At 45.8% G+C, this 25,338-nt stretch overlaps 1 protein-coding gene across 4 annotated transcripts in view; it reads right to left on the bottom strand.

Moving 5' to 3' along the window:
- The window catches only part of LOC138489330 (zinc finger protein 271-like), a 115,623-nt gene that overhangs the window by 79,237 nt on the left and 11,048 nt on the right, over positions 1-25,338 (bottom strand). Inside the window, exons 1-2 of one of the 4 annotated variants that reach the window (XM_069617032.1) lie at positions 13,813-13,911; positions 13,508-13,586 (exon numbers count right to left, since the gene is read on the bottom strand). In XM_069617032.1, coding sequence (XP_069473133.1) covers positions 13,508-13,568 — 61 coding nt within the window. In that variant the 5' untranslated portion in view covers positions 13,569-13,586; positions 13,813-13,911. Of the gene's footprint in view, positions 1-13,507; positions 13,912-25,338 lie in introns of those variants that run through there. The other 3 variants (XM_069617030.1, XM_069617031.1, XM_069617033.1) reach the window with 3 other exon arrangements.

The following is a 25,338-nucleotide window of genomic DNA, read 5'->3' on the forward strand; positions in this document are numbered from 1 at the left end:
AATAAATAAGCCGATGGCTGGGCGAATGGATAAGAACAAGGGAGAAATGCTCCAAACTGCACTTATTTGGAGATCATGCTTTCATGCCTAAAAAGCTACACTCCCCAGAGCCTTCTATGATAAGATTCTTTACTCTAAGATAAGGAACTTGTAGATAATACTATAGGTACATATGTTCCCTGAATCAATCCCTCCCTTTAATAGGTTTAACAGTTTGCCACGTAGGATGATGGCATAGATGATACATATCAAGGTATAAAGCCTTTGTGTAATCACATTTGGATGGGAGTGTGCGAATTAACGCCTGTTATTTGCCAGATTGCCCTACTTTATTTTTATGCTAATAATAAAGTATTATTTTGCCATATTATTTGAATCTGTCTGGTTATTTGGGTCTGAGACTATTATTGGTAATTCCATTTAGCACGAGACGCTTCAATGTGCTAGAGCACATATAAGGAAGGCATGGTATCATTAGTAGACAGACACAATGGATACAATTTCAAAAACTTTATTTGTTATTTTGGTTGGGTTGGTAGAATTTCCAACTATCCCTAACTCTAGAATGGGAGTAGTCTCAACCATTAAACAAATAACGAACATGTCCAAGTCAGTCTAGTCAACATAAAAAGGCAAATACTAAAGAAACCTAACTTTGCCCTCCTTCTCAAAATGACAAATGTGTTAAGAAATACAAAAGAAAAATATGTCTCAAAAGAAATGTCAGAATGGTTTAAGTAACAAGCAGCTCCCTTCCCCCACGTTCAGCTCACAGGATCTAAAGAGTTTCTTAAAAAGGATAGTTGGATGGCATAGTTCTATCACTTCGGCTTACTGGTACAATTCAAAAGTTGAGGCTTGGGCTACAAGTTTCTGGGAGTTCTTCCTTAGGCTTCATCTGCCTTCTCATAAACACACAGTTTTAGTTTCGACCTGCACTTTCGCACAGTGCAACACAGGCTTCCCTCCACCAGAATGTTGCCTGCCTCTTTTCACATTCATTTTCTCAATTTCTCACATTTCTGCACAGGTTTCCCTCTGCCAGGCTCAAGCCGGTCTTTCACTTCATGGGGGTTCCCTTCTCCACATTTTGTCTCAGGTATCTTTTCACTGTCGACTACTTTCGAAACTGCAAGGATTTTACATAGACCTCTGCATGACCACCAACCTTTAAAGAATTTGACGATCCACAATCTTCCTGGTATTTGTAGTTTCTTATTTTCTTTAGTTTGCTTCCTTGGCCTCTTTCAAAATTCATATGCAACACCAATACTTCTTGGTATTTCTTTCTCTTGCTTTTCTCTTTTGGCCTCTTTCCAAGTTCATATACTTTGTCCCATTGGCATTTTTAGGGTTCACATTCTTTGCTTTTCACTCATTCAACCTTCTTACAGGATAGCAGTTACTTTCTTGCCTTTGGTTCCCGTTGCAATACACTTCAACTCAGAACATTTCACAGAGACTTTCAAATGTGTGATCTCGCCTCCCAGGATGTCTGATCGCGCCGCCCAAGACTATTCGGTTACTTTGTATCCATTTCCTTCACAATTCAGCAATTGTCCTTTCCATTACGCGTTTTATCGGCACACGTACAACCTTCAACTTTCGGGTTACAGTTACTTGTGCTTTTAACACAAACCGGGCTTTTGTTGCCTTTGATAGCTCACAGGTGATGTTAATTGGTCTTCTTTCATCAACATGCTTCATGCAGCAGTCAAGGCCGTTACCAACGCCTCCTCTGCTCCTCCACAACTATGTTCACCCGGCAGGGTCATGGGCCGCTTCCAAGCACCTTCAAGGTTTCTCTCTTCCGCTCACTTGGTTTCAGTCTTGGAATGCTTATGGCTTCTGGAAAGTGTGGAGTGCTTGCCTGGCTCGCTCCCGATGTTTGCAACTGCATATCCGCCCTTTGGCTTTCCAACTTCCATAGCCTAGTTTGCATCAACCCCAAAAGAGCTGTTCCTTCTCGTACCACGCATCACTCCCTCAGTGCATGTTCGCGCCAACGTTTATCCTGACCGGGAGCGTTAACAAGTGGCAGGTGTGCATAGTTAGGCTTACAAACCTGACTCTGCCTGGCCTCATTACAGGGACAGAGCAAAAATCCAAAATCCTTGTTCCGCAGTACAAGAAGAGTGGAGTGCACTCCAGGAAGCGGTTTGGAGCCAGCGATCTTCGCCAAACAGAGGCAGGAAAGCAAAGTTAGTCAAGCAAAAAAATGGATTCTTTAATAAATTATGTCCAGGACAGGAAAGATTACACGAAAACAACAATGCGTTTCGTGGCAAACACACCGCTTGTTCACATATACACACACACGAAAAACTTTGTTAAAAAGGGACGTTATGGTTACAAGTAAAACCGAAAACCCCCAGAAATTCATCAGTTATGTTAAGCTACAATGATTTTAGATGGGTACATTCTTTAATAGATTAAGTAGTGCATGATAGGTCTCCCGATCACCCGTGACATCTCGTTACCAACAATATAAACACAACTCCTTGTAGGGATTTTTCATCAAAATTTATTTCACATGAGAGGTCATCAGTGATGTCAACAATGATATTTGTGATGTCATCTTTGATGTCCTGGGTGTTAGTCTTAGCAGTGCACGGTGGTGGCGCGAGTTATGGTTGCTTAGCTTACCATAAATGGAGAATTTCTGGGGGTTTTCAGTTTTACTTGTAACCATAATGTCCCTTGAACAATGTTTTTTCATTGAATTTCATAGGTTTTTATTAGTGCATGCTATTTTCCTACAACTTACTAATATCATACTTACCAAATATATGTCACGCTCACCTGGTCTCCACAGGGGCGTGCTCGTGTGCGTAGGGTGTCTGTCCTGATGCTGCTCTGCTGGCTGGTGATGCTAGCTTGCGTCTCCCCTTAGTCCTTGCTTCAGGAGATGTTAGCCTGCAAGTTGAAACAAGATATTAGCTCCCGAAGGGAGCTGGTCAGTGGTTTCACCTCCTTCCGGTCTATCCTTCACTTCTTCTGGCTCATCTCTGTTTTTTAATGGGCAAGCTCTCCGTCCTGCACACTCTGGCAGGGGCGCGGTTCACAATCTTACCTGGATCGAGTTACGTCACTGATCCGAAGGAAGTTGCTGAAGTAGAAGGCCCGGGAGAGTCTCTATTCCAATAACTGCTTGGAATGACTGCCTTTAAGTCTTTCTGTTCAAGATAACTAATGTCCGTTATTGTCTTACAGGTGCGGCGTTAAGCGACCTTCGGATGATGGATGACCCTCCTGACAATGATGCTCAGGATTCCTGCTGGTAAGTATTGCGCTGTGCTGGGCGCGCAAATGTTCGCCTCTGTAGCTTTCCTTTGCTAAGTGCGACTAACCTGTTTGTCCTTTTCTGTTCAGCAGGTACGGCGCAAGTCCTGGAAGAAGAATGGAAGATCCGTGTGGTGGTGTCGAGCTGCGGTGCGCTGCTGAGTGAAAAACTGTCCGATGAAGTTCCTGGAGCGGGCCGATCAGGTAACTACCCGAGAGGGTGCTTTTCGTTATGTTCTGCAGATGCGGCGGTCCGTGGGAAAGCAGGAGATGAGATCTGGATGTACTGCAGGTAAGGCCTTCGATGCTTAAATAACTCCTGTTATTCTCTGTTTGCAGGTGCCGATGGATGGAAGACTCTGGACGGGCGTGGCAGAAGGAAGCAAGCACTGATCTGACACGGTGAGCGTTAGGCTGCAGGTGTGCAGAATAACACAAAGCGTGTTCAGATTGTTGGGTGCGGTTTAAATAGCCTTGCAAGTAGTTCAAAGAAAATAGTCCTCTTCTCCGTATCCCTTCTCTCAGGTAAAGTAGTTCCAGGCCACACCCTGAACTGAATGGCTCAGCCTCTCAGAGTCAAGTTAATGGACCATGTAACTAACACCTCCATGAGCCTGGCGCCAGCAGCGCCAGGACTGAGTCCAGGTGAGCCTGGCTGGGGCCTGATAATACAGCACCCCCTCCCCCCCCCCCCCCAAGGCCCCTTAATGGCTGATCCACTTATTGGACCTGGTTTGTTTGGGTGATTACGGTGGAATCTTTTCAATAACCGTGGAGCATATACATTCTCGCTAGGTTCCCATGATCATTCATGCGGTCCGTACCCTTTCCAGTCTATCAAGTAAAAGAGTTTTGATTTGGTGATTTTTGAGTCCAGAATCTCTTTAACCTCGAACTCGGGTTCTCCGTTCACTGTGACCAGTTTCGGTGGTTTCACAACTCATGTTCCAGGTTGCACCGGTTTCAAAAGTGAGACCTGGAACACTGGATGAATTTTCATGTGCAGGCTTAAGTCCAATTTCATAGCCACTGGATTGATTATGGCCTTGATGGTATATGGACCAAAATATCTGGTATTGAAGGTACGAAGCCCTTTAACGGGTATGTGCTTTGACACCAACCAGACTTCATCCCCAACCCGAAAACTTGGAGCTTCATGTCTATGTGCGTCGGCTGATTTCTTGTACCTTTCCTTAGCCCGCCTAAGATGATCTCTTGCTTGCTTGAAGGCTTGGGAGATGGTAGAGTGCAAACTTTTCACAGCTGGCAATTGTGTTGAATCTGTTACTCGGAGGAAGGTCTGTTATAAAATCAAGAGATAGTGTATGCCAAGGCATTGGTGGAATGTCTAATGGCTGAAGCAGGCCTGCTGATTTTTTCTTTTGGGCCTTGTTTTGAGCGCAAACTCCACAGGATAGCACAAACTGCTTGATGTCCTTACGGCATGTTGGCCACCAAAATTGTCGTTTGACCTTGGCCTCAGTTTTTGTAATTCAAGGATGACCTTCTACTAATGAGTCATGGTAATGTGAGATGACTTTTTCCTGAACTTCTCTGCTGGGTAGATAAAGACGTACTCGAAAATAGGGTAGTTGGTTAGTGACCGAATGGTGAGGACTTTTGGTCAGCCAGTCCTTTAGGGTGTTGGAATCCATGAGATGAGAGATACTCTCTTGAACGTCTTCTAATGTTAGAGACGTAGTAATTCCAAGAATCTTCTCACCAGGAATGATAGGCACTGGGTCGGGATTGGCGTTTTCCTCGTCTACTCCTATACGGGACAGTGCGTCTGCCTTGCCATTTCGACAGCCAGGTCGGTAGGTAATTACAAAGTCAAACTCAGCAAAAACTAACACCCATCGGAGTTGACGAGATGATTGGGCTTTTGCCACCTTCAAGTACTGTAAATTGCGATGATCAGTAATTACTGTGATGGTGTGTCTAGCTCCGAGGAGGTAATGTCGTCAGGCTTTGAAGGCTGCCTTGATGGCTAACAGTTCCTTGTCCGTAATCGCATAGTTCAGGTCGGGAGCCGTAAATTTCCGTGACCAAAAGGCTACCAGGTGCAGTTCACCAGTTTCGGGATCCCTTTGTGAAAGGACTGCGCCCATTGCCAAACTGGAAGCATCCGTTTCGACCACGTACGGTAGATCTGGACGAAGGTGTTTCAAGATCGGGGCTGAGATGAATCTTTGTTTTAGTTCCTGGAAGGCTTTTTCAGCTTCTTCAGAACATTGAAAACGCTTGTTTTTGCGCAACAGAGTGGTGATGGGGTGCACTAGTTGCGGGAATCCTGGAATGAAGCGCCGATAGAAGTTTGCAAATCCGAGCATACTCTGAACTCCTTTAATCGAGGTTGGCGACGGCCAGTTGAGAATGGCATCCACCTTTCGTAAATCCATGCACACACCATGAGGGGTTAGAACAAATCCGAGGAACTCAACCTCAGTAACATGGAAAAAACATTTCTCCAACTTTGCAAATAGCTTGTGTTGTCGAAGTTTGTCCAAAACTGCTCGGACATGTTTCACATGTTCTTGCTCTTAACGGGAGTATACCAGAATGTCGTCGATGTATACTACAACATACACATCAATCATTTCTCGCAAAACATCGTTCATGAAATATTGGAACGCCGCTGGGGCGTTGCAAAGGCCAAAAGGCATCACCTGGTATTCAAATAGCCCATATTTGATGCGGAAAGCGGTCTTCCATTCATCCCCTTTCCTGATCCGCACCAGGTGGTAAGCTCCGCGGAGGTCTAACTTGGTGTAACTGGGCATCTTTAACTTGATCCAATAAGTCAGGAATCCGAGGCAAGGGGTAACGGCTTTTAACAGTGACCCGAGTCAATGCGCGGTAGTCGATGCAAGTCCTAAGGTCACCTTCCTTTTTAGGCACGAAGAATAACGGTGAAGCCGCCAGGGACTTGGATGGGCGGATGAAACCGTTAGCCAGATACTGGTCTAAATATTTTCTCAAATGCAGGTTCTCGGGGTTCTGTGAGAGCATAGATTCGACCGCACGCAATCGGTGCTCCTGGTACTAGGCCGATCTGGCAGTCATACGACCTGTGAGGGGGCAGTGTGTTGGTTTGATCCTTTTGGAATACATCCTGATAGTCTTGATATACCAGAGGTAACGAGTTGGTTGGTTTCATGATAGTTGTCGCTCCAGTGACCAAAGGTCCTTTAGTTGGATAACAAGTCTGAACACAGTCGACTGAGAAGGTCAGCCTCTTGGCCATGCCAGTCTATGCAAGGATTGTCAGATTCCAACCATGGCATACCCAGAATTATCTGAAATTGTGGGGCCTCGATTATATCAAACACTATGGTTTCCCGATGACCGTCTTGGCACAAAAGAGTCATCTCAGCCATAGAGTGTGTTACCGGACCCGAAGCTATTTCAGTTCCATCGACTGTGGTGACTAAGTCTGTTGTTGCCTTTTCGCAAATGGAAAGGTTCATCCTTGAAGCCAAATTCTTGATCCATAGAATTTCCAATGGCTACACTGTCGATGTATGCTCTGACTGCATGCATTCGAGACGGTTGCTGGTGGTTTATAAGGACCATAGGCAAAACTAGGTGCGAGGTCTGGGAGTCCTTCTTTTCACTCGGGAAGCGGACATCTACGCCTGCCGGGCGGAGAGGTTTTCCGGCTCAGACTCTGTTTCAACCTTACCAGCGACTCCTACTGCCTTTTTGGGTGGCTTCAATGGGCATTCTCTGAGAAAATGGCTGGCTGAACCACAATATAAACACAACCATTGTTGTCTTCTCCTATCCCTTTCAGCCTTGGCTAATGGCCCCCGTACTCCACCGATTTGCATGGGTTCTGACACATCGGTGGTCCTGGAGGCATTTTCCTTGGGGGGCACGAATACTCTAGAATCAATTCTAGCACGATCTGCCTTACGGTTCTGCAGTCTGTGATCTAGCTGGACTACCAAGTCTATGTACTCGGCACAGTCCCTGGGCGGGTTCACCACTTGAGCTAAAACGTCCTTTAACTCCCCTCTCAGACCACGGTAAAAAAGCGTTGTTCTCTGGTCGTCCGGCCAATCAGTTTCCACAACCAGTCTGTTGAAGTTCGCGATGTATGTTAACAAATCCTGATTGCCCGGACGCAAAGACAAGAGCTCATTATCTAATGCCTGACCTTGACAACGCCGGACAAACAGCTTCTCCATATCCAATTGGAATCTTTGGAAGTCTCGCAAAATGGGATCATCCCGACTGACCAGCGGTACAGACCAATCAGCAGCACTGCCGCTAAGATATGAAAGTACAAAAGCCACTTTGGACTGGTCGTTTGGAAAGGCTCCTGGCCTGCATAGAAAATGTAGACGGCACTGGTTCATAAACACTGCATACCTTTTCGGATCCCCAGCGAATCGTTCTGGGGGTGCCAAGGGTACAGCTCCTGGGGGGACCACCTGAACCGGATTGCTTGATGCGGGGGGTACCGCTGACCCCACCCCGGGTAGTGGCGTCTGCCCCGCCTGTGACTGGAGCAGCTGTCTGGCGAGATCGTTGGTGCGCTCCTTGGCTACAATCAGTTCTCTTCGTAAGGCATTGGTTTCCTGTCTAGCAGAACGCACCTCGGCCCTGAGTTCCCCCAAAAGCTAAGCTAGCTGATCAATTTCCGATGTTTCCATGACGCCCAGGTAGAGAATTTTGTGTAGGCTTCGCGTTCTGTCACGCTCACCTGGTCTCCACGGGGGCGTGCTGATGTGCATAGGGTTTCTGTCCTGATGCTGCTCTGCTTGGCTGGTGATGCTAGCTTGCGTCTCCCCTTAGTCCTTGCTTCAGGAGATGTTAGCCTGCAAGTCGAAACAAGATATTAGCTACCGAAGGGAGCTGGTCAGTGGTTTCACCTCCTTTCGGTCTATCCTTCACTTCTTCTGGCTCACCTCTGTTTTTTAATGGGTGAGCTCTCCGTCCTGCACACTCTGGCAGGGGCACGGTTCACAGTCTTACCTGGATCGAGTTACGTCACTGATCCGAAGGAAGTTGCTGAAGTAGAAGGCCCGGGAGAGTCTCTATTCCAATAACTGCCTTTAAGTCTTTCTGTTCAAGATAACTAATGTCCGATATTGGCTTACAGGTGCGGCGTTAAGCGACCTTCGGATGATGGATGACCCTCCTGACAATGATGCTCAGAATTCCTGCGGGTAAGTATTGCACTGTGCCGGGCGCGCGAATGTTCACCCCTGTAGCTTTCCTTTGCTACGTGCGACTAACCTGTTTGTCTTTTTCTGTTCAGCAGATACAGCGCGAGTCCTGGAAGAAGAATAGAAGATCTGTGTGGTGGTTTCGAGCTGCGGCGCGCTGCTGCATGAAAAACTGTCCGATTAAGTTCCTGGAGCGGGCCGATCAGGTGAGTAGCTAACCGAGAGGGTGCTTTTCGTTCTGTTCTGCAGATTCGGCGGTCCGTGGGAAAGCAGGAGATGAGATCTGGATGTACTGCAGGTAAGGCCTTCGATGCTTAAATAACTCCTGTTATTCTCTGTTCGCAGGTGCCGATGGATGGAAGACTCTGGACGGGCGTGGCAGAAGGAAGCAAGAACTGATCTGACACGGTGAGCGTTACGCTGCAGGAGTGCAGAATAATGCGAAGCGTGTTCAGATTGTTGGGTGCGGTTTAAATAGCCCTGCAAGTAGCTCCAAGAAAATAATCCTCTTCTCCGTATCCCTCCTCTCAGGTAAAGTAGTTCCAGGCCACACCCTGAATTGAATGGCTCAGCCTCTCAGAGCCAAGTTAATGGACCATGTAACTAACACCTCCATGAGCCTGGCTGGGGCCTGATAAACCCCCAAGGGGGCCAAAGTCCGGGATGGCCCCACCAGTTTCAGGGTTTTGGGTGCCTGCACCATGACAATATAGCAATATTTGGGTCCAATTTACAAAGTGTCACCTTAAAACTCTGCCGTTTCCCACCTTCTAGAATCATTTGTAACACTTCTATACACTTGTTGCAACTATTTCAACTGGTTTGGCATCCGTACACGTCTACGAAGATCGGACCTTCCGGACAGTGCAACATGACCATACGCTGGCGCACAGCATAATGACGTGTCCGAGAACCCGTCCGCACTTCACGATAAGATCTGTGCTTTGCGGACAGTTCGGAATTGCATTTCGACTGATCTAGGAACTTTCAACTTCAAAATTTCCCTTGCACAGCGCCTACACCTATTTCTACTCATTGGGCCTCATTCAGAGTTCGGAGGTAACCACGCCGCTATTTGCGGCATGGCTGCCTCTGAACTCGTCCAAACTCCGGCCTGGTGAATGGAGTAATTACCGGTCCATTCCGAGGTCGGAGGGACCGGTAATTCCCCATTCACCAGGGCAATTCCCCATTCCCATTTGAGCCCCCATAGGGGAAAGGGAAATGGGAAAGGGGCAGGCGGCAATAACGGTACCGTAAATTATGGCACCGTTTTTGACCCCGGAATCCCTTTGCGGGTCCCGTCCTTAAGCAGGTAAGGGTTTAACGGCACCAGTCTCGTTACCGGTGACTGTTAACCCTTACCGCCCTACTCGGAATGAGGCCCATTATCCATTAACAATCTGGTATGCAGTACATACTTTTAGCAAAACTGCCATTTATCTTAAAATGGCATCAGCTAATGCCATCCCTCCTCCCCAAGAGCCACCACCACTGCTGTAATCAAGGAGCATGAGAAACACTGCCCCCTAGCTTAAAATAAACACACGCGCAACATTTTCCCCTGGCCACATGCCCCTCCATATTAGTGTTTGGTGCTTCTTCCCTCATTTCCCTCCCCACCTTTCGTTCTAAACTCTCCTGCCAAAAAAAAAAAAAAACATCCGAAAACAACAAAAAATATGTTCCTTTAGGAACCACCTTTCACAGATAGAAAATAGAACTTAAAAATAAAAAAATAAAAAACAAAAGTATAGTCTCCATCTACTTTACATTTCAGATTTTCCAACATTTCCATTTGCATTTTGTGTTCTGGTAATGGGCCTATTGTGGTGTTCATCCCCCGTTTCAGGGACTGGAACGGTGGATACCAGCCCGGTAGCCCTAGTTATCAGCCAAAGCGAAGCGAGGGTGGATAACAAGGTTTCCGGACAATTATCCCCCCATTCCAGCCCCTGTAATGGGGGATGAAGGCTATTAGCACCCTAGGTTCCCAAAGCGGGAACCCGGGGTGCTAAAAAAAGGATTTGACTTCGTGCACCGGGACGATGCACCATGCTAAGGGAAGGCAGGGTTCCATACAGGGCCCAGCTTCGCTTTCCATGGCAGCCTGCAGAAGGCGAAAAGAGAACCCCATGACCATATTACCACGAGCACATTTTTCTTCCCTTTCAAACCAAACCCAATTTCGAATAACTTTACTACAAAGCCAGTCCCAGGTGGACATGGCCACTTTAACCCCATGTGTTGTCCCTCGTGGTCATGGCCAGTAGCCAGATTGTCCGGATCATGACCTTATTCCATGACCTGGACAATCTGGCCACTGCCCATGGCCACAGGCTACACACCTTGGTCACCCAAGGTACATCACTATTTTGTGTACCTACATTATGACACTTGTCAAAAAATAAAACACAGGCACATTTGCAAAACCCTGCTTTCAGGTCCTTGCCAATGCTCCTTACACAAGGTTGCTGGAAATTAAGTGTAGATTCGTAAAATGACACCTCATTTGTAAGCCTTTACATTATTTTGGGACCCACCCTCTAATTTTGCCCCCTCTTAGCAGCATCCCACCAAACTTTTAAAACTCATTCGGAATCAGGTCAGGAATATAATTGCAAAATTCCATGAAGTTTCATTAAGTGGCGCCAAAGTTATAAGCCATCCAAGAACTGCTTTTCACCAACCCTGTAATGCAGAGGTGTCCACGCATTTCACAGGACTGCTCGCAAACATTTGGTGAGGATTCGTCTACGGGGCGCGATGTTATAAGCCGCCCAAAAAGTGGTCTTCCTATGGGTTTAGCAACTTAACCATAACTACACGCTTCCAATACATTCATCAATTGTAGTCTCTCTTTATTAACTGCTTACATCCACAGGCAACCAAAGAGGTTAGCATATTATTCTCCATTCATGAAACTACCCCAAATTTCTTTAAGATTACAGTTGCTCTTGCAATTAAAATTAATACAATGTGCCCATATAAAAACCAGGGAATACAATTACAGATGTTTGACAGCAGCTATCATTCCCACAGAACCTGCAAGTTCTTAAAACTCAAGGTATCCCTCTCCTTGTGCCGGTAACTTCAAAGTAAGGCAGATGACGCTGCAATCGTAGGAGTCACACCTCATTTAAAGGCACAGAGAACAATCACATATTGAAGTGTCACATCCAGTGTAAGAAGTACTTAATACATTTTCAGTGAAATTTCAGGCATAATTTCAGCGATAATGTAATTGTTTCAATTTAGTCATAATCTTTGTCGTTGCTTAATAAAGATCTTCCTCGACCAGAGAATTAATTTCCAGTTTTCTTAAGACAGCTTTACAGCTTATGTCAAAACACGATCTATTAGTGATTTCCTAATATTACTATTAGTAAGAGTATGTGGCGTGCATTATAGATGTAAAGAGTGTCTGTTGGCCAAAGCATGTGAAGTCATTAAGCCAAAATCTATATAAATAAATGTCAATGGTGTGCCTTGTGCCAAACCCAACATGAACCTACACCTTTTGTCTGTCATTTTATTCGTTTGTGCATTTTTAGCAAACGCATACTCCCATATAGTAAAGTCAGAGTGATTTTGAGCCTGTAAGTCTCATTTATGGGGCCTGGGCTATATCCACCGTAGGCTACAGTGGAGCGCTGCAAAGCCGACATATCCTGGTTGATCTTGACAGTTGTACAACGACAGAGTTCTTTCCAGTTTAGCTCTCGGATTATCAATACACCTAGATCCATATAAAAACAATTTAAAAAGGTATTTTTGTAACCAGTAGCAGGTCATTAAACAAAATGATAGCATTAAGTATCAAAGCCTCCTGTCACTTACTGTAACATCACTTTCGGTCATTTCACACTGATGTCAATACATATGCAAATTAGGGCTCCTGCACATCCTTTGTCACACATCATAGAACCGGCCCTTGATATCGATAAGGGCATCATTCTGTACACAAAATTGCATACATCCTTTCCAGAGGCTGTGGCTCACTGACCTCTATTGCTTTCTCAAGTATGTTGGCTACCCCTTTTGAGAGGATGTTGCCTCAATGGGCTGCAATTGAGAATATTGTATATACCCCATGATATTTTGACTCCAAAAGTATCTATGTTAATAAAAACATGTTGTTCATATAAGCTGGAAATAAATGTTGCACTCCATTATTTTCTGCAAAATAATGTATAAGCACTGATCTACATATTGTTACATTTTGTTGAAAACACTTGAAAAACACCACTGAAAATAACAAAACAAACACTGAAAACCAAAAACCCGGAACATAAATTACTCTGTTTTATCACAATTGATTTGATCCAATGCCGTTATGAACATGCATGCATGCAATTAGAATTCTCCGTTATCCCACATGAGTGTCACCTAAACCATGAAAGTGAAATTGCACCAAATCGTGGAGGAAGGTTTACCAGTTCATCACAAGCATCACCCTTTGCTACGTAGAGGTTAAATAAAGTGGTGGCTCGCACACAACCCTGTTTAAACCCGTTTTATGGTCTTATACTCTTACTTAGTCCTCCGTTAATATCCAGTCTCAATTTTGCCACGATATCCGTGTGCAAAGGCCTACTTGGAAGCAATTCCCCATTCATCCACTGGCCTATGCTGCTTATCCTGCAATCGAACGCTGCTGAATAATCACAGCGCCTATGAAATCCACGAAGATGGCCATGGCGGAGAACCAGGATTAGGAGTAACCTTTCACTCTATTGACTCCCAGCAATTACACACCATTTACCCAACTGTGGAACTACTGAAGACTGGTTTTCTTTCACGGTCTTGATTGTAAATGAAATTGGCCGCTTCATCCTCTTTTATGTAGAATTCTGTTCAATAGATAATACAATGCCTAAGTATGATACTACATGGACAATCGTATAAAGTCTGGCACATCCAGGGGTAGATGAGGATCACTCAGTGTAAATAGACGATGCACGGCACACAGACATGTACATTTCATAATCACATATATTGCTTTTGTAAACACCCCACTACCCAGTAATTACACATCATATGCTCACCTGTGGACCACCTACTACTTTGATGTCTCTGTCCCGACCGTCGCTGCAATCGAGGCTTCATCCTCCTTCACGCAGAGCACTTTTAAATAAATAATACAATTCTGATACTAAGACTAATACACTAGGAAATACACAACGGTTGCCTTTGTGGAACATCTGGCAGTGCAGGGAGCAGACGAGGATGTCTTTTGGGTATAAACAGACAACAGAAAGCACACACATGTATATTCCAGAAGTGCATTAAGTTGTCCTCTTGTAAACATGTCACTCTGCCGATTTCCAGTGATTGTGCAGGGCTGGCTCACCTGTGGACCAGCCGGGGATTTGTTGTCTCTCGCTGTCCTGATCATCACTGTGAAATGGCGCACAATCCTCTTTTATGCGAGACAACATAATTCCTTGTCCTGCGATATAATTAATAAAAAGAGAAGTATAAATAAATGTCAACATGTTTGTCAGGGTGAAAAAGCAAAATATGTGGGGAGCAATGGGTGCACTGTTGACCTGCATATCCAGGGCCAAAAATGTAGCTGCGGGTCACCCTGTGCATGTCCAACTGAGTCAGAGATGTGATTGCCCTGTACATATCGATCTTTCCAAGTGCCAGCTGAAATGGATAGACTGTCAAGTTACACAGTTAAATCTCTCTCATAATCTCCTTTGTGCCAAAATGGTAAAATTACACAAAAGGGCTGCTTGATATAAATATGCATCATACAGGAATGGGCCAATCTAAGTCACAACATGGTCACACGTGCACCTGCTCTGAGCTGAGAAGCAATCATGCATCGGCTACACTCAATTATTCCTACAACTCAAGGCCATCTGCAACAAGCCGAGGCAGATCACTAAATGATCGCAATCAGCAATGCATCCAAGAACTAATTCCTACTCCTCACCAACAACACTGAACACCCAGACATACAGACCTGGCTATCAACCATGAACCCTGAGGATTTCACACCCAAGCTCACCTCCTGCGCCAAGTCTCTCGGGTTCCACATCGACAAACACCTCTCCTTCACACATAGCTATGAAAACTTAGACAGCTTGGCATTAGCCCTCCCTCTGCAGAAAGTCAAGCCCTTCACTGACAACAAGCAACAACTCAGAAGCATCTGTAATTTGACCATGACCAGCAACTTGTCAACTCAGTAATCACAATCTGCAAGGAACCAACTCACTAACTATCCACAAAAGGTACAGTGTTGACTCACTAAGCATATCCCACTAGTGGTCAACTCACTAACTATCCACTAAATGCAATGTATCAACTAAGAAACCACCTGCAACGGGCCAACAAACGAACCACAAAATGCAATGCGCAAGGTGTAAACCAACCAACCACAAACAGCAACATGTCTATCTTGTTCTTCCTCTTGAGGATATCAAATATTACAGGAGGAAAGGAAGGAGTATTACAATAACACACGGTAGTGCCGCCGGCATCCAGATTCTTTACAGATCCTACAGGTTTCATGGTTTCAAGGCCAAGAGGTTTAGGGAATTCCATCATGGAACTGGAGTCCTTGTCCGCATGAGGGGAGTATCTCCCTGTGAGATCATCCTTTCTGCTACCTCTAGGGGGGAATATTGCATAGCGGGCTCACCTGTCATGCATGCTGGACGTGGTCCTACCTCCCACGCTCGTAGATCAGCTAGACCGTTCTATTCCAAATGGCGGTTGTTCGACACGTTGCCAGGAAAACGACGTTAGCACTTTTCACGTCGCTAACATCACGTGTATTCTGCTTCGTCACGTGAACTACGGCATTACGTATTTAAGCAGCGTGGAAACTTCACTCGCTGCTTCTGATCGAATCATTTGGCGTTGTGTAGCTGATCCTCCGGTCTGCATCCTTGCAGGTTACTACAGCTAACTTTTGGCCTTCTATAGCGTGTTTTCCGCCACACGCTGATTCCTGGAGCTGTTTGGTTGCGTGTAATTCCACACGCGCATGCTATCTTCAAACGCGGCTGGCCTGGGCTGCGTGGATCCTGTTCGCGTGTAAATCCACACGCGCACGCTATCTTCAAACGCGGCTGGCCTGGGCTGCGTGAATCCTGTTCGCGTGTAAATCCACACGCGCACGCTATCTTCAAACGCGGCTGGCCTGGGCTGCGTGAATCCTATTCGCGTGTAAATCCACACGCGCACGCTATCTTCAAACGCGGCTGGCCTGGGCTGCGTGAATCCGGTTCGCGTGTAAATCCACACGCATATGTTGTCTTCAAGCGCTGCTGGCCTGGACTGCGTGAATCCTAATCGCGTGTAAATCCACACGCGCACGCTATCTTCAAGCGCTGCTGGCCTGGACTGCGTGAATCCTGCTCGCGTGTAAATCCACACGCGCACGCTATCTTCAAGCGCTGCTGGCCTGGACTGCGTGAATCCTGCTCGCGTGTAAAATCCACACGCATATGTTGTCTTCAAGCGCTGCTGGCCTGGACTGCGTGAATCCTAATCGCGTGTAAATCCACACGCACACGCTCTTTTCTTCGCGGCTGTCCAGAACCGCGTGTACTTTGTTTATACCTTAAAAGGAGCTCTATTTCCAACTCCTGCATCTGTGTTGTTAACAGGGGGATTGATTCATTTCTATACTTTACACTACGTGGGAAGGAAACTTATCAAGGATAATTGGAAGGTGACAGTGAACAGTACTTTGGACGCTATCCTGTGGTGCATTCAACCCGGTATCTAGCGTGAGCCTCGTTCCGTTCGGGATAAGTCTCCCTTACTAATCTTCCCTTCCTTGTCGTTTGTTCTACCTTGGATTCCTCAAGAGACTCTGCTGGATTCATCTGCCCTAGACTCAAGGTCAGTGTGTGCATTCATGACATTTCCTATTCCACCATACCCAGGTCGGGGCAGTTATTCATGATACCTTATTTTGTTCTAGGCTGACTTCTTATACCTTACCCACGCCCTTTCCAGTGATCCATCGCTCTGCCTGTTTTACCAGTCAGAGAGTTGTATCATTTGGAAGGTCTTAACTTGACTTCACAACTATCAAAACGTCACGTGAACAGGGATCCGGAAGACCCTACCACCTGTATCCTTTTAAGTACCGTATCCTTTTCAGTTAATACTTTGGTGCTTTCTGACATCACCTCCTTAGCCTCACAGGGAAGGGCTCCTCACTGGGAAGAAGTGACGTGATACCATGAATCATCACATCTAGCAGAATCAATACAAATTGGATTAGTAAAATACTATCCAGGCCGGCCAGAATGATGACGTTTTGCATTTATGTTTATTGTCCAAACACCTTGAAGCAGCCATAAGATGGCAGGTAGTACTCCCCAAAATGCCCACATAAATAATACAAAAAAAAAAAAAGAGGAGCAACACTCAGTTTGTGAAAAGGGGAACATAACGCCCAATGTAGGACCTGGAAGGTAAGATCTTGTAAGCAGGCTCTACACCCCTGTTTTGACCCCAGATGTGCATGCTACTCTCACCCGTGGCTTGAGATGGCCCCTCATGGGGTGCTCTCAGCAGATGTATCCCTCCAAGATGGTCTGGTTCCCTTGACTTTTGTATATAGATGGTGTGAGAAGAGATAGGGACAATCCCTAATGGTCGCTACTGTGCCTGCCTAATGAGGGGGAGACAGAGGGTCAAGCCTTGTTTAGGGGAAAAGGCCGAAATGGCATACAAACTTTAAATGAGATGACTGGTAGCAAGGTTCCAAGGCAGTTCCAAAGATAGCAGGTACAGGGAAGTGATGAGGAGGCACAGAAATGAAGGAGAATATGGAGAATGACAGCAGTAGCAAGGGAGACTGGGAAGGGAATACAAGGAGAAGCATCACACCCAGGAGTATTCAGGAGGGAAAGGGTTGAAATGTGAGGTGTAGCCCATCTTCTGCATTCAAGAAGGTAAAGAGCACGATGGCAGCCATCTTGGAGAAACACTCGACTGGCAATGCTAGTATGCCCTCTTCCCTTCCGCTGGGATCTGGCTTCCATGTGTGAGCAGAATGGAATCTACGGAGCAATTGAGGTGCATGGTTACGGGTGGCTGATTCCCACATTCTCTCCGAAGGGGAATACCCCTTCCAATCAACAAGATGTAGATTCTCTCTGAAATAACAGAAGACCCAAATCTCGGCTACTTCGTATTCCTTTTCCTCATCAGGCGGAGGCTTAAGACTTGGGATTGGATGCAAAACAATGGAAGAACTGGTCAGGTTGGTAAGGTTTCAGTAGTAATGAATGAAATACTGGGTGGATGCGTTTCTAGGCCATGGGTATCTTAGTCTTAAAGCCACTGGATTGATCTTGGCGCTGATGGGAAACAGTCATACAAAACCAGGTGATAGTTTAGAAGGACTGATCCAATGTGGTAGATATTAGATGGACAAAAAGACTTTGGTTCCAGCCTCTGAATCTCGGTTTGGTCTCCTATGCTGGTTCCAGCCTCTGAATCTGGGTTTGGTCTCCTATGCTCATCGGCATACAATTTACCTTTCTTTTTTGCCTGTTCAAGATTGTTGCATGCTTCCTTGTGATTCTGTATGATTGTGTCACAGCCCAAAGCTGGCAGTTATACAGAGGAGCAAATGGAGAGCGGTAGGTGTTTCCGATGTATCCCAGTGGCACAAAAAAAGAGGTCATGTTGGTTGCAGAATGTATGGTATTGTTGCATACGAACTCAGCAGTGGGTAACAGATTGACCCAATTATCCTGACTAGAAGATAAAACGCACCAGAGCTAGTGTTCCATAGTGTGATTCAATCTTTCAGTCTCCCCATTAGTCAGAGGGTGGTATACTGTTTACAAAGTGCGGACCAAAACCGGGAGGTATATATTGAGACCATCAGTGATGACTGAAGCAGGTAAACCATGGAAGCAGAACATCTCCTTTGGGAAAGCGTTGACTATTTGGGGAGGAGACAGAACCCTAGGTAGTGTTGTTACGCTCACCTGGTTTCCACAGGGGTGTCGAGCGGAACTGGACAGCCACGGTCACCACCAACGTGATGCATAGTGTAGAGATGACTGACTGGACTGGACTGGCCCACCTAGCTTCGTCTGCTTGACGCGTAGAAGAAGTCTCCAAAAGGCGGAGAAAGGGAATTAGCCACCCGTGGATTTGAGTAATAGCCCCTCACTGCGTCCCCATTTATCACCTCTGATATTCCCGTTCACAAAGCTCACCTTATAGTTTTGAATGATGAGCTCTCCATCCTGCGAGGAATGCAGGGGCGCGTTGATGGCCAGTTACTTCACTGGCTTGAGGATATTGGAAGAGTTCTAGACAAATCTTGGCTCCAAACCTCCTGGCGAAGGACCATAAGTATATCGTTCTTAAGAGTTCAAAAATGTCTGAATAATTACTCTTGTCCAATTCCTTTGTTTATCTTGCAGCTTAGACCCAAAAGAAGATCGTCTTGTGGCAGCTAAAAGCGTTCAGGTAAGAGTCTGTGTTATCCCACACTGTCCGTTAAATGATGCCAAGGCTTAACTCGCTGCTTTCTCTTTTCTTACAGGTGCGGCGTAAGAAGATTTGGCGTGCTGGTGAATAATACCTCCAGCGGTAAAATCAGGTAAGTATCTGGTGGCAAAGAGATTGTCCTTGTTTGTTCCCTCGGCTCACCTTGTTGTTTTCTTGTCCCCCTTAGGTGCTGGAATGCGGCAACATATTGATGGAGACAGCGCCGGATCGTAGAGATGCTGCGAGGAACGGCGAGTATGGCTGCTGGCGATGCGACGCGTTTAAAATAAAGTCTGTTTCTGGTTCAAAGGTGCAATGAATCTGGAATCAGGTAAGAAACCCAATAATGTTCTTGTTCTAACCTTTCTTCTTCTTTCCCTTCTTTCTAGGCGCTCTGGACTCGAGGCGGGTGTGGAAAGATGCTGGATGCTGACTGCAGGCACGGTGAGCGTTACGCTGCAGGATGCAGAATAACGCGAAGCATGTGCTGCTCTTCGGGCGTGGTTTAAATAGCCTCCAAAGTAGTCCCAGGTAAGTATACCTCCACAACCACAACTGAGTAACAAAATAGTCCCTACAGTAAAGTAGTCCCTTCCAAGCCTCACATGGGCTTGGATCTCTTGCAGCATGGTCTGCAGCAGGTAAGTTTTAACATATAAGCCTGGCGCCTATGGCGCCAGGACTGATGCCCCATATGAGCCTGGTGCCATAGACGCCAGGAATGTACCCATATAGCCCCTAACAGGGGTTGCTGGGCTTTCTCTGGGTAACATGATGTCTGCTTCCGGGGTTGATGGACTTGGTCTGGATGCCCGGGGGTAGGCATCATGACAAGTGGGGTGAAATGTGCCATTTTTGAGAAGGAATCAACAGTAACCACGATAGCTGTAAAATCGTTGAATGGAGGCAATTCAACAACAAAGTTGGTGGAAATGTGTAACCACTGCCCTTTAGGTACCAGAAGTTGCTGTAGTTTTCCTATAGGTTTTGAAGTAGAATATATGCATAGAGAACAAATGAAACATGTAGATCCATATTCCTGCACGCCTCTCTTGACCATGGGCCACCAAAAGGTGTGCATTATCAATTCAAGAGTAGCAGCCGTACTTTTATGTCAGACTGTCTTACCATCACAGGACCCAGACAAGACTTGTTGTATCAGATGTGGGAACTAGACCTTTTCCAAAAAATAGGAGACCTTCAACTTCTTGGAATTGGCTGCAATGCAGTGTTTTTGAAGGGACTTATCCAATGGAATCCTTCTTGATCTTTTCTAGGAACGTGATTAAGGAGAACACACATTGCTTGTCAGCAAGTATCTGCCTCTTCTGAAGCAGTCTTGCAGGAGTCACTGTAGTGATTTCTAGAAAGACCATCAGCAACTGTTTGTTTGTTTATTCACTTATTACGCGCTCCAAACCCTGAGGTAACAGGGCGCAAATGTTCTCATTGCCTGGTATGTGTGTCAACAGAAAATTGTACTGTGAAAAGAAGTATGTCCAACGGGCTTGGTGACTATTGTGACACTCAATCTCTTGTAATACCTTGAGGTTTGTATGATCCGTGCAGACTTCAAAATGATGCGTCACTCCCTATAGTAAATGTTGCCATTTGGTGCAAGCTTGTTTGGTAGCAAGAAGATCCTTTTCATTAACAGTAATTTAGTTTGCTGGCATTAGGCATTCTCAAATAATATGCTACAGGGTGTTTCTGTTGGTATGTGTCAGTTTCTTTAAGAAACACCCGAATATCTCCATAGGATGCGTCTGTTTCAACGATGAATTGCGACCGTTGATCAGGTTATGCCAGGACAGGTGTAGAAAGAAATGTTGGTCTGAGACCCCAAAAGGGTGGTTCAACTCATTTGTCCCAGCAGAAGCGTGTGTTCTTCTTCAGTAGTCTTGTAATTGGAAGAAGAAGTTTGGAAAAGTTCTTAATGAATTTTTGATAAAAATGTGCAAGTCCTGGAAATCATTTTCTGTCCTTCACAGAAGTAGGTGATGGCCATAGCATGACAGCAGGCACTTTGTGTGGGTCCATTTCGATACCTTGTCAGAGAGGATGAATCCAAGATAAGGAAGAGAACGCACTTCAAAAAAACGTTTTCTGGTTTGATCATGAGCTGGTGCTGGCATACTCGTTGCAAAACCTCCATAAAATGTTGTTGGTGAAGATGTTTAGAATAGGAATACACAAGGATGTTGTCTAAGTACACAATGACTGAATGAAACAGCCGTTCAACAAAGACATGGTTGACAAATCTTTGGAAGGTGACCGGTGCGTTAGTCCAAAAGACATCACTTCATATTCATAATGACCTAATCAGGATCTGAATGACGTCTTCCATTCATTTCAGTTGTGTAACCTAAGAAGATGATACGCTCCCCCGAGATCCAACTTGGCAAACATTGAGGCCCCCTGTACTGCTTCCAGGATGTCGTGACTCTGTTAAGGCAGCAGTAGTCGATGCAAGGTCAGAGTTAGTCTTTGTCCTTTTTGAGCACGAAAAAGAGAGAAGTGCCTGCTGAAGGTTTGGACTCTCTTATGAGTCCATTATGGACAGTCACTGCTTCCCTTACTATAAGTACCACTTTTAGTGTGGGTAATTACCTGGACGCTATACCTACCACCACCCAACTTAGATGCACCCAGCGCCTTGCACACTGCACCCATGGACTCCTCACTTAGACTTGCTGACTCCTACCTAAGTATTGCACCGCAAAACAGCAACATCTACCTTAACGATCCGGCCTTATGGCTTGGCCATTTCGCCAAAAAGCCCTCTCCTAACCTACCGTGCTCCATCGCTCTCAGGAACGAAAGACTAGGCTCCAGACTCATGGGCAAGAAGGGTCACCCTATGTACCCAAACTTACACTCGAAAACAATGACGCATAGCCTGCCCTTACAAACACCCACTTCACCTATGCCCTCTCACCCTCAGACCAACACAGCGCCTAAAAGCAACACTGGTTTAATCAAAGCTGCATTGATCAATGCAAGGTCCTTAGCTGCCCATGCTCTGGACATCGCTGATCTCATCAAGACTCAGGAACTTGACTTCATCGCCATTTCTGAGACTTGGTTACACGCGGCATCTGGCCCTGCACTCTCTCTAGCCATCCCCACTGACTACTCCATTATAAGATGTGATCGCACCTCGAGAGGTGGAGGAATCGCATTTATCTCTAGAAACTCATTAGGACTCAGAACCATCCCAAGCACTAAGGTGGAATCCGCAGAGGTACTCTCTGTCAAACTCGGACTGTCAGCCAACCAAACGGTTACCATCCACCTCATATACAGACCCCCTGGTCCACCCACATCCTTTGTGGATGACATTGCTGCTTTAGCACTCGACAATGCAAAATCTAACTCGAAAACCATCATTCTTGGCGACCTCAACCTAGGACACCAAGACCCTAATGATACTGTGGCCCTCGACCTTGCTAATACCTCATCAGATTTAGGATTCTCACACCACATACAAGAACCTACCCACATTAAAGGGCGGTCCCTGGACTGGTTCAGTGACACCAATTGCAATATTAGCGTACTGTCCAACGCCCCTTGCATCTGGTCTGACCACCACGTCATCACCTTCAGTATTGAAGCAGCCTTACTACCTACGCCTCCGGTCGCCCCAGCCACCCTCACTAGAAATAAAAAGAACATTACTGCGGAAAAACTACTCCCCCCTCATCCTTCCCACCCTAAGCAATGCTCATGACACTTGTACAGACCCTACCATCTTAGCCGACATGTACAACCAGTCAGTGCTTGCAGCCATCAACTCTATTGCCCAACTGAAACTGAGGAAACCCAAACAACAAGCTCACCTCAATTCATGGTTCACTCCCCAACTCAGAGTGCTACGCAAAGAGAAACGGACGGCAGAGTCACGTTGGAGAAGTCGCCATTCCGACGCCCACAAGGACGGTCTCCTGATAGCTACCCTTAACTACAAAGTGGCCCTACTTCAGGCAAAAAAAGATTCCTACAACAACCGCATTATGTCTGCCCAGTCTAACACCAAGGAACTCTTTAATATTCTCAAGGAACTTGAGACACCTGCAGCCACCCCCCCCGCCCCCCCGACTCCTGTACTAAAGGTAGCTCTTGGTGCCCAAATATTCAGTCAGCACTCCTGGGCAAAATTGCCACCCTCCAATCTACAATTAGAGATAAACAGAATGCCCTACAGTCTGACCAACCATTGACCACACCCGCACTCAGTACTCACCAAGTTAATCTTTCTCATAAACCTTTCTCTTTCTCCCCTCTCACCATCATTGAAGTAGAGGGAATCATAAACAACCTCAAACCATCCAATTGCCAAGGTGACCCTTGCCCAGCACCAATTATCAAGGAAGCATCTCACGAATTAGCCCCTTTCATTACAGCCTTCATAAATGCTTCTTTCAAGACAGGTATTGTCCCGGATAACCTAAAGGATGCCTGGGTTATCCCACTCCTCAAAAGACCCACCCTTGACCCTAACATCCCTACTAACTTTAGACCAATCACAACAGTCCCATTCTTGCTTAAGATCTTGGACCGTGCAGCTTACCTGCAGATTCAGGATTACCTCGAACTAAACAATGTTCTAGGCTTGAGACAATCAGGATTCCGCCCTAAACATGGCACGGAATCAGCTTTGATTGATTTAAAAACGCAGATGGATACACTAAAGGACAATGGGAAGTTAGCCCTTCTCCTCCTCCTCGATCTTTCTGCGGCTTTTGATTTGGTCAACCACCAAATACTATGCCAACATCTTAAATCCGCAGCCCATTTCTCTGACTCTGCCAATGCTTGTATCCACTCATTCCTGAGCAATAGATCTATGAGAGTCTTCTCACCTATGGCTTCAGCTGACCCCTCCCCCATTCACTGTGGCGTTCCTCAAGGATCATGTGTATCCCCTACGTTGTATAACGTATTCACTAAGCCCCTCTTCGATGTGCTCGACTATCTGGGTGTCGCCTACACCAACTACGCGGACGACACCCAAATACTCATTCCTATCACGGGAGACTACACAGCTGACACCAAAGCCCTCAATGATGTCTACTCGGTCATTCAGGCTTGGATGGCACATCATGAACACTGCCTTAACGATGACAAGACCGAGCTCCTACTTCTAGGTTCCAACCATCGGCTTAACAAACTAGATCAGACCTACAATTCATTCTCCATCGACGGCAACGACATTAAGGTCTCCAAAGACACCAAGACCCTAGGCGTCTATCTTGACTCCACGCTTTCCTTGAACAGACAAACAAACGCAGTTAGGTCAGCATCTGCCTATACTTGCAAGCTTATCACCGCTGGTAGACCCTTCCTTAACTCGACCAATTGCATCACCCTCACCAGAACTCTCGTCATGGCCAAAATTGACTACTGCAGTGCCCTTTACTTAGGGACAAGCCAGTCTAACCTCAATAAACTGCAAACTGTACAAAACAATGCCTTAAGGGCAGCCTTAAACATCCCGAGACGTTCCCATATCTCCTCTGTCAGATCGGACCTATGTTGGCTCCCGGTAAAACAAAGAATTGCCCTGAAAACGCTAGCCTTGACTCACAAATGTCTTAACAACAAAGCCCCACCTTACCTGTCTGCCCGCCTCACGTCCAATTAGAGCAGCCAAACTCACAGCCTCACGTTGCCTAGATTTAAACTCCAAAAAGCGGGTGGGGTGAGCTTCCCTGTTCTAGCCTCCAAACTTTGGAACAAGCTTCCCACTCCTATCAGAACTGAACCATTGTTCCAAGCCTTCAAGAACAACGCCAAAACTTGGCTGTTCTCCCATGATTTATGAGACCCTTACTCTATCTAGTACTCTTGTGTGTTTTAGGCCATGCTTATACACCTCACTGTACTTACACTACAATCTGCTATGGCACTCTTTCTGTACATCTCGGTATATTACTGTATATTGTGTGTAATTTCTTTGTAATTAACTAATTCTGTAAATTAATGTACTTAATGTAATGTAATTAATTGCTGTAACATGTCTTCAAGATTATGCGCCCGGTTGCCCATGGGCCTGGTTCTTTGCGCTTTATAAATAAATAAAATACAAATACAAGACATTGTTATACAGGTACTCCTTAAGCACTTTCTTTTTCCAGTATAGAAAGTGTGTACATGCAGCCGAATGGAATAGAAGCACCTGGGACCAGGTCAAATGTCACAATCCTCTGGTCTATGTGGAGGTAGTTCCTTGGTGATCTTGTCCTCAAATATATACTGTGAAAGTCGTGGTAGACAGGAGGAACACAATTGACACAGATAGACGACACAGCATTAGAATCTGGGTCATGTGCATGAGTGATATCTGAATCGCTGGACAGGTTTTCATAACAGGCCTTTATGCAACCAT

Source organism: Ambystoma mexicanum, chromosome 9 (genome assembly GCF_040938575.1).
Source record: "Ambystoma mexicanum isolate Mex_15411 chromosome 9, UKY_AmexF1_1, whole genome shotgun sequence".
Taxonomy (NCBI): domain Eukaryota; kingdom Metazoa; phylum Chordata; class Amphibia; order Caudata; family Ambystomatidae; genus Ambystoma; species Ambystoma mexicanum.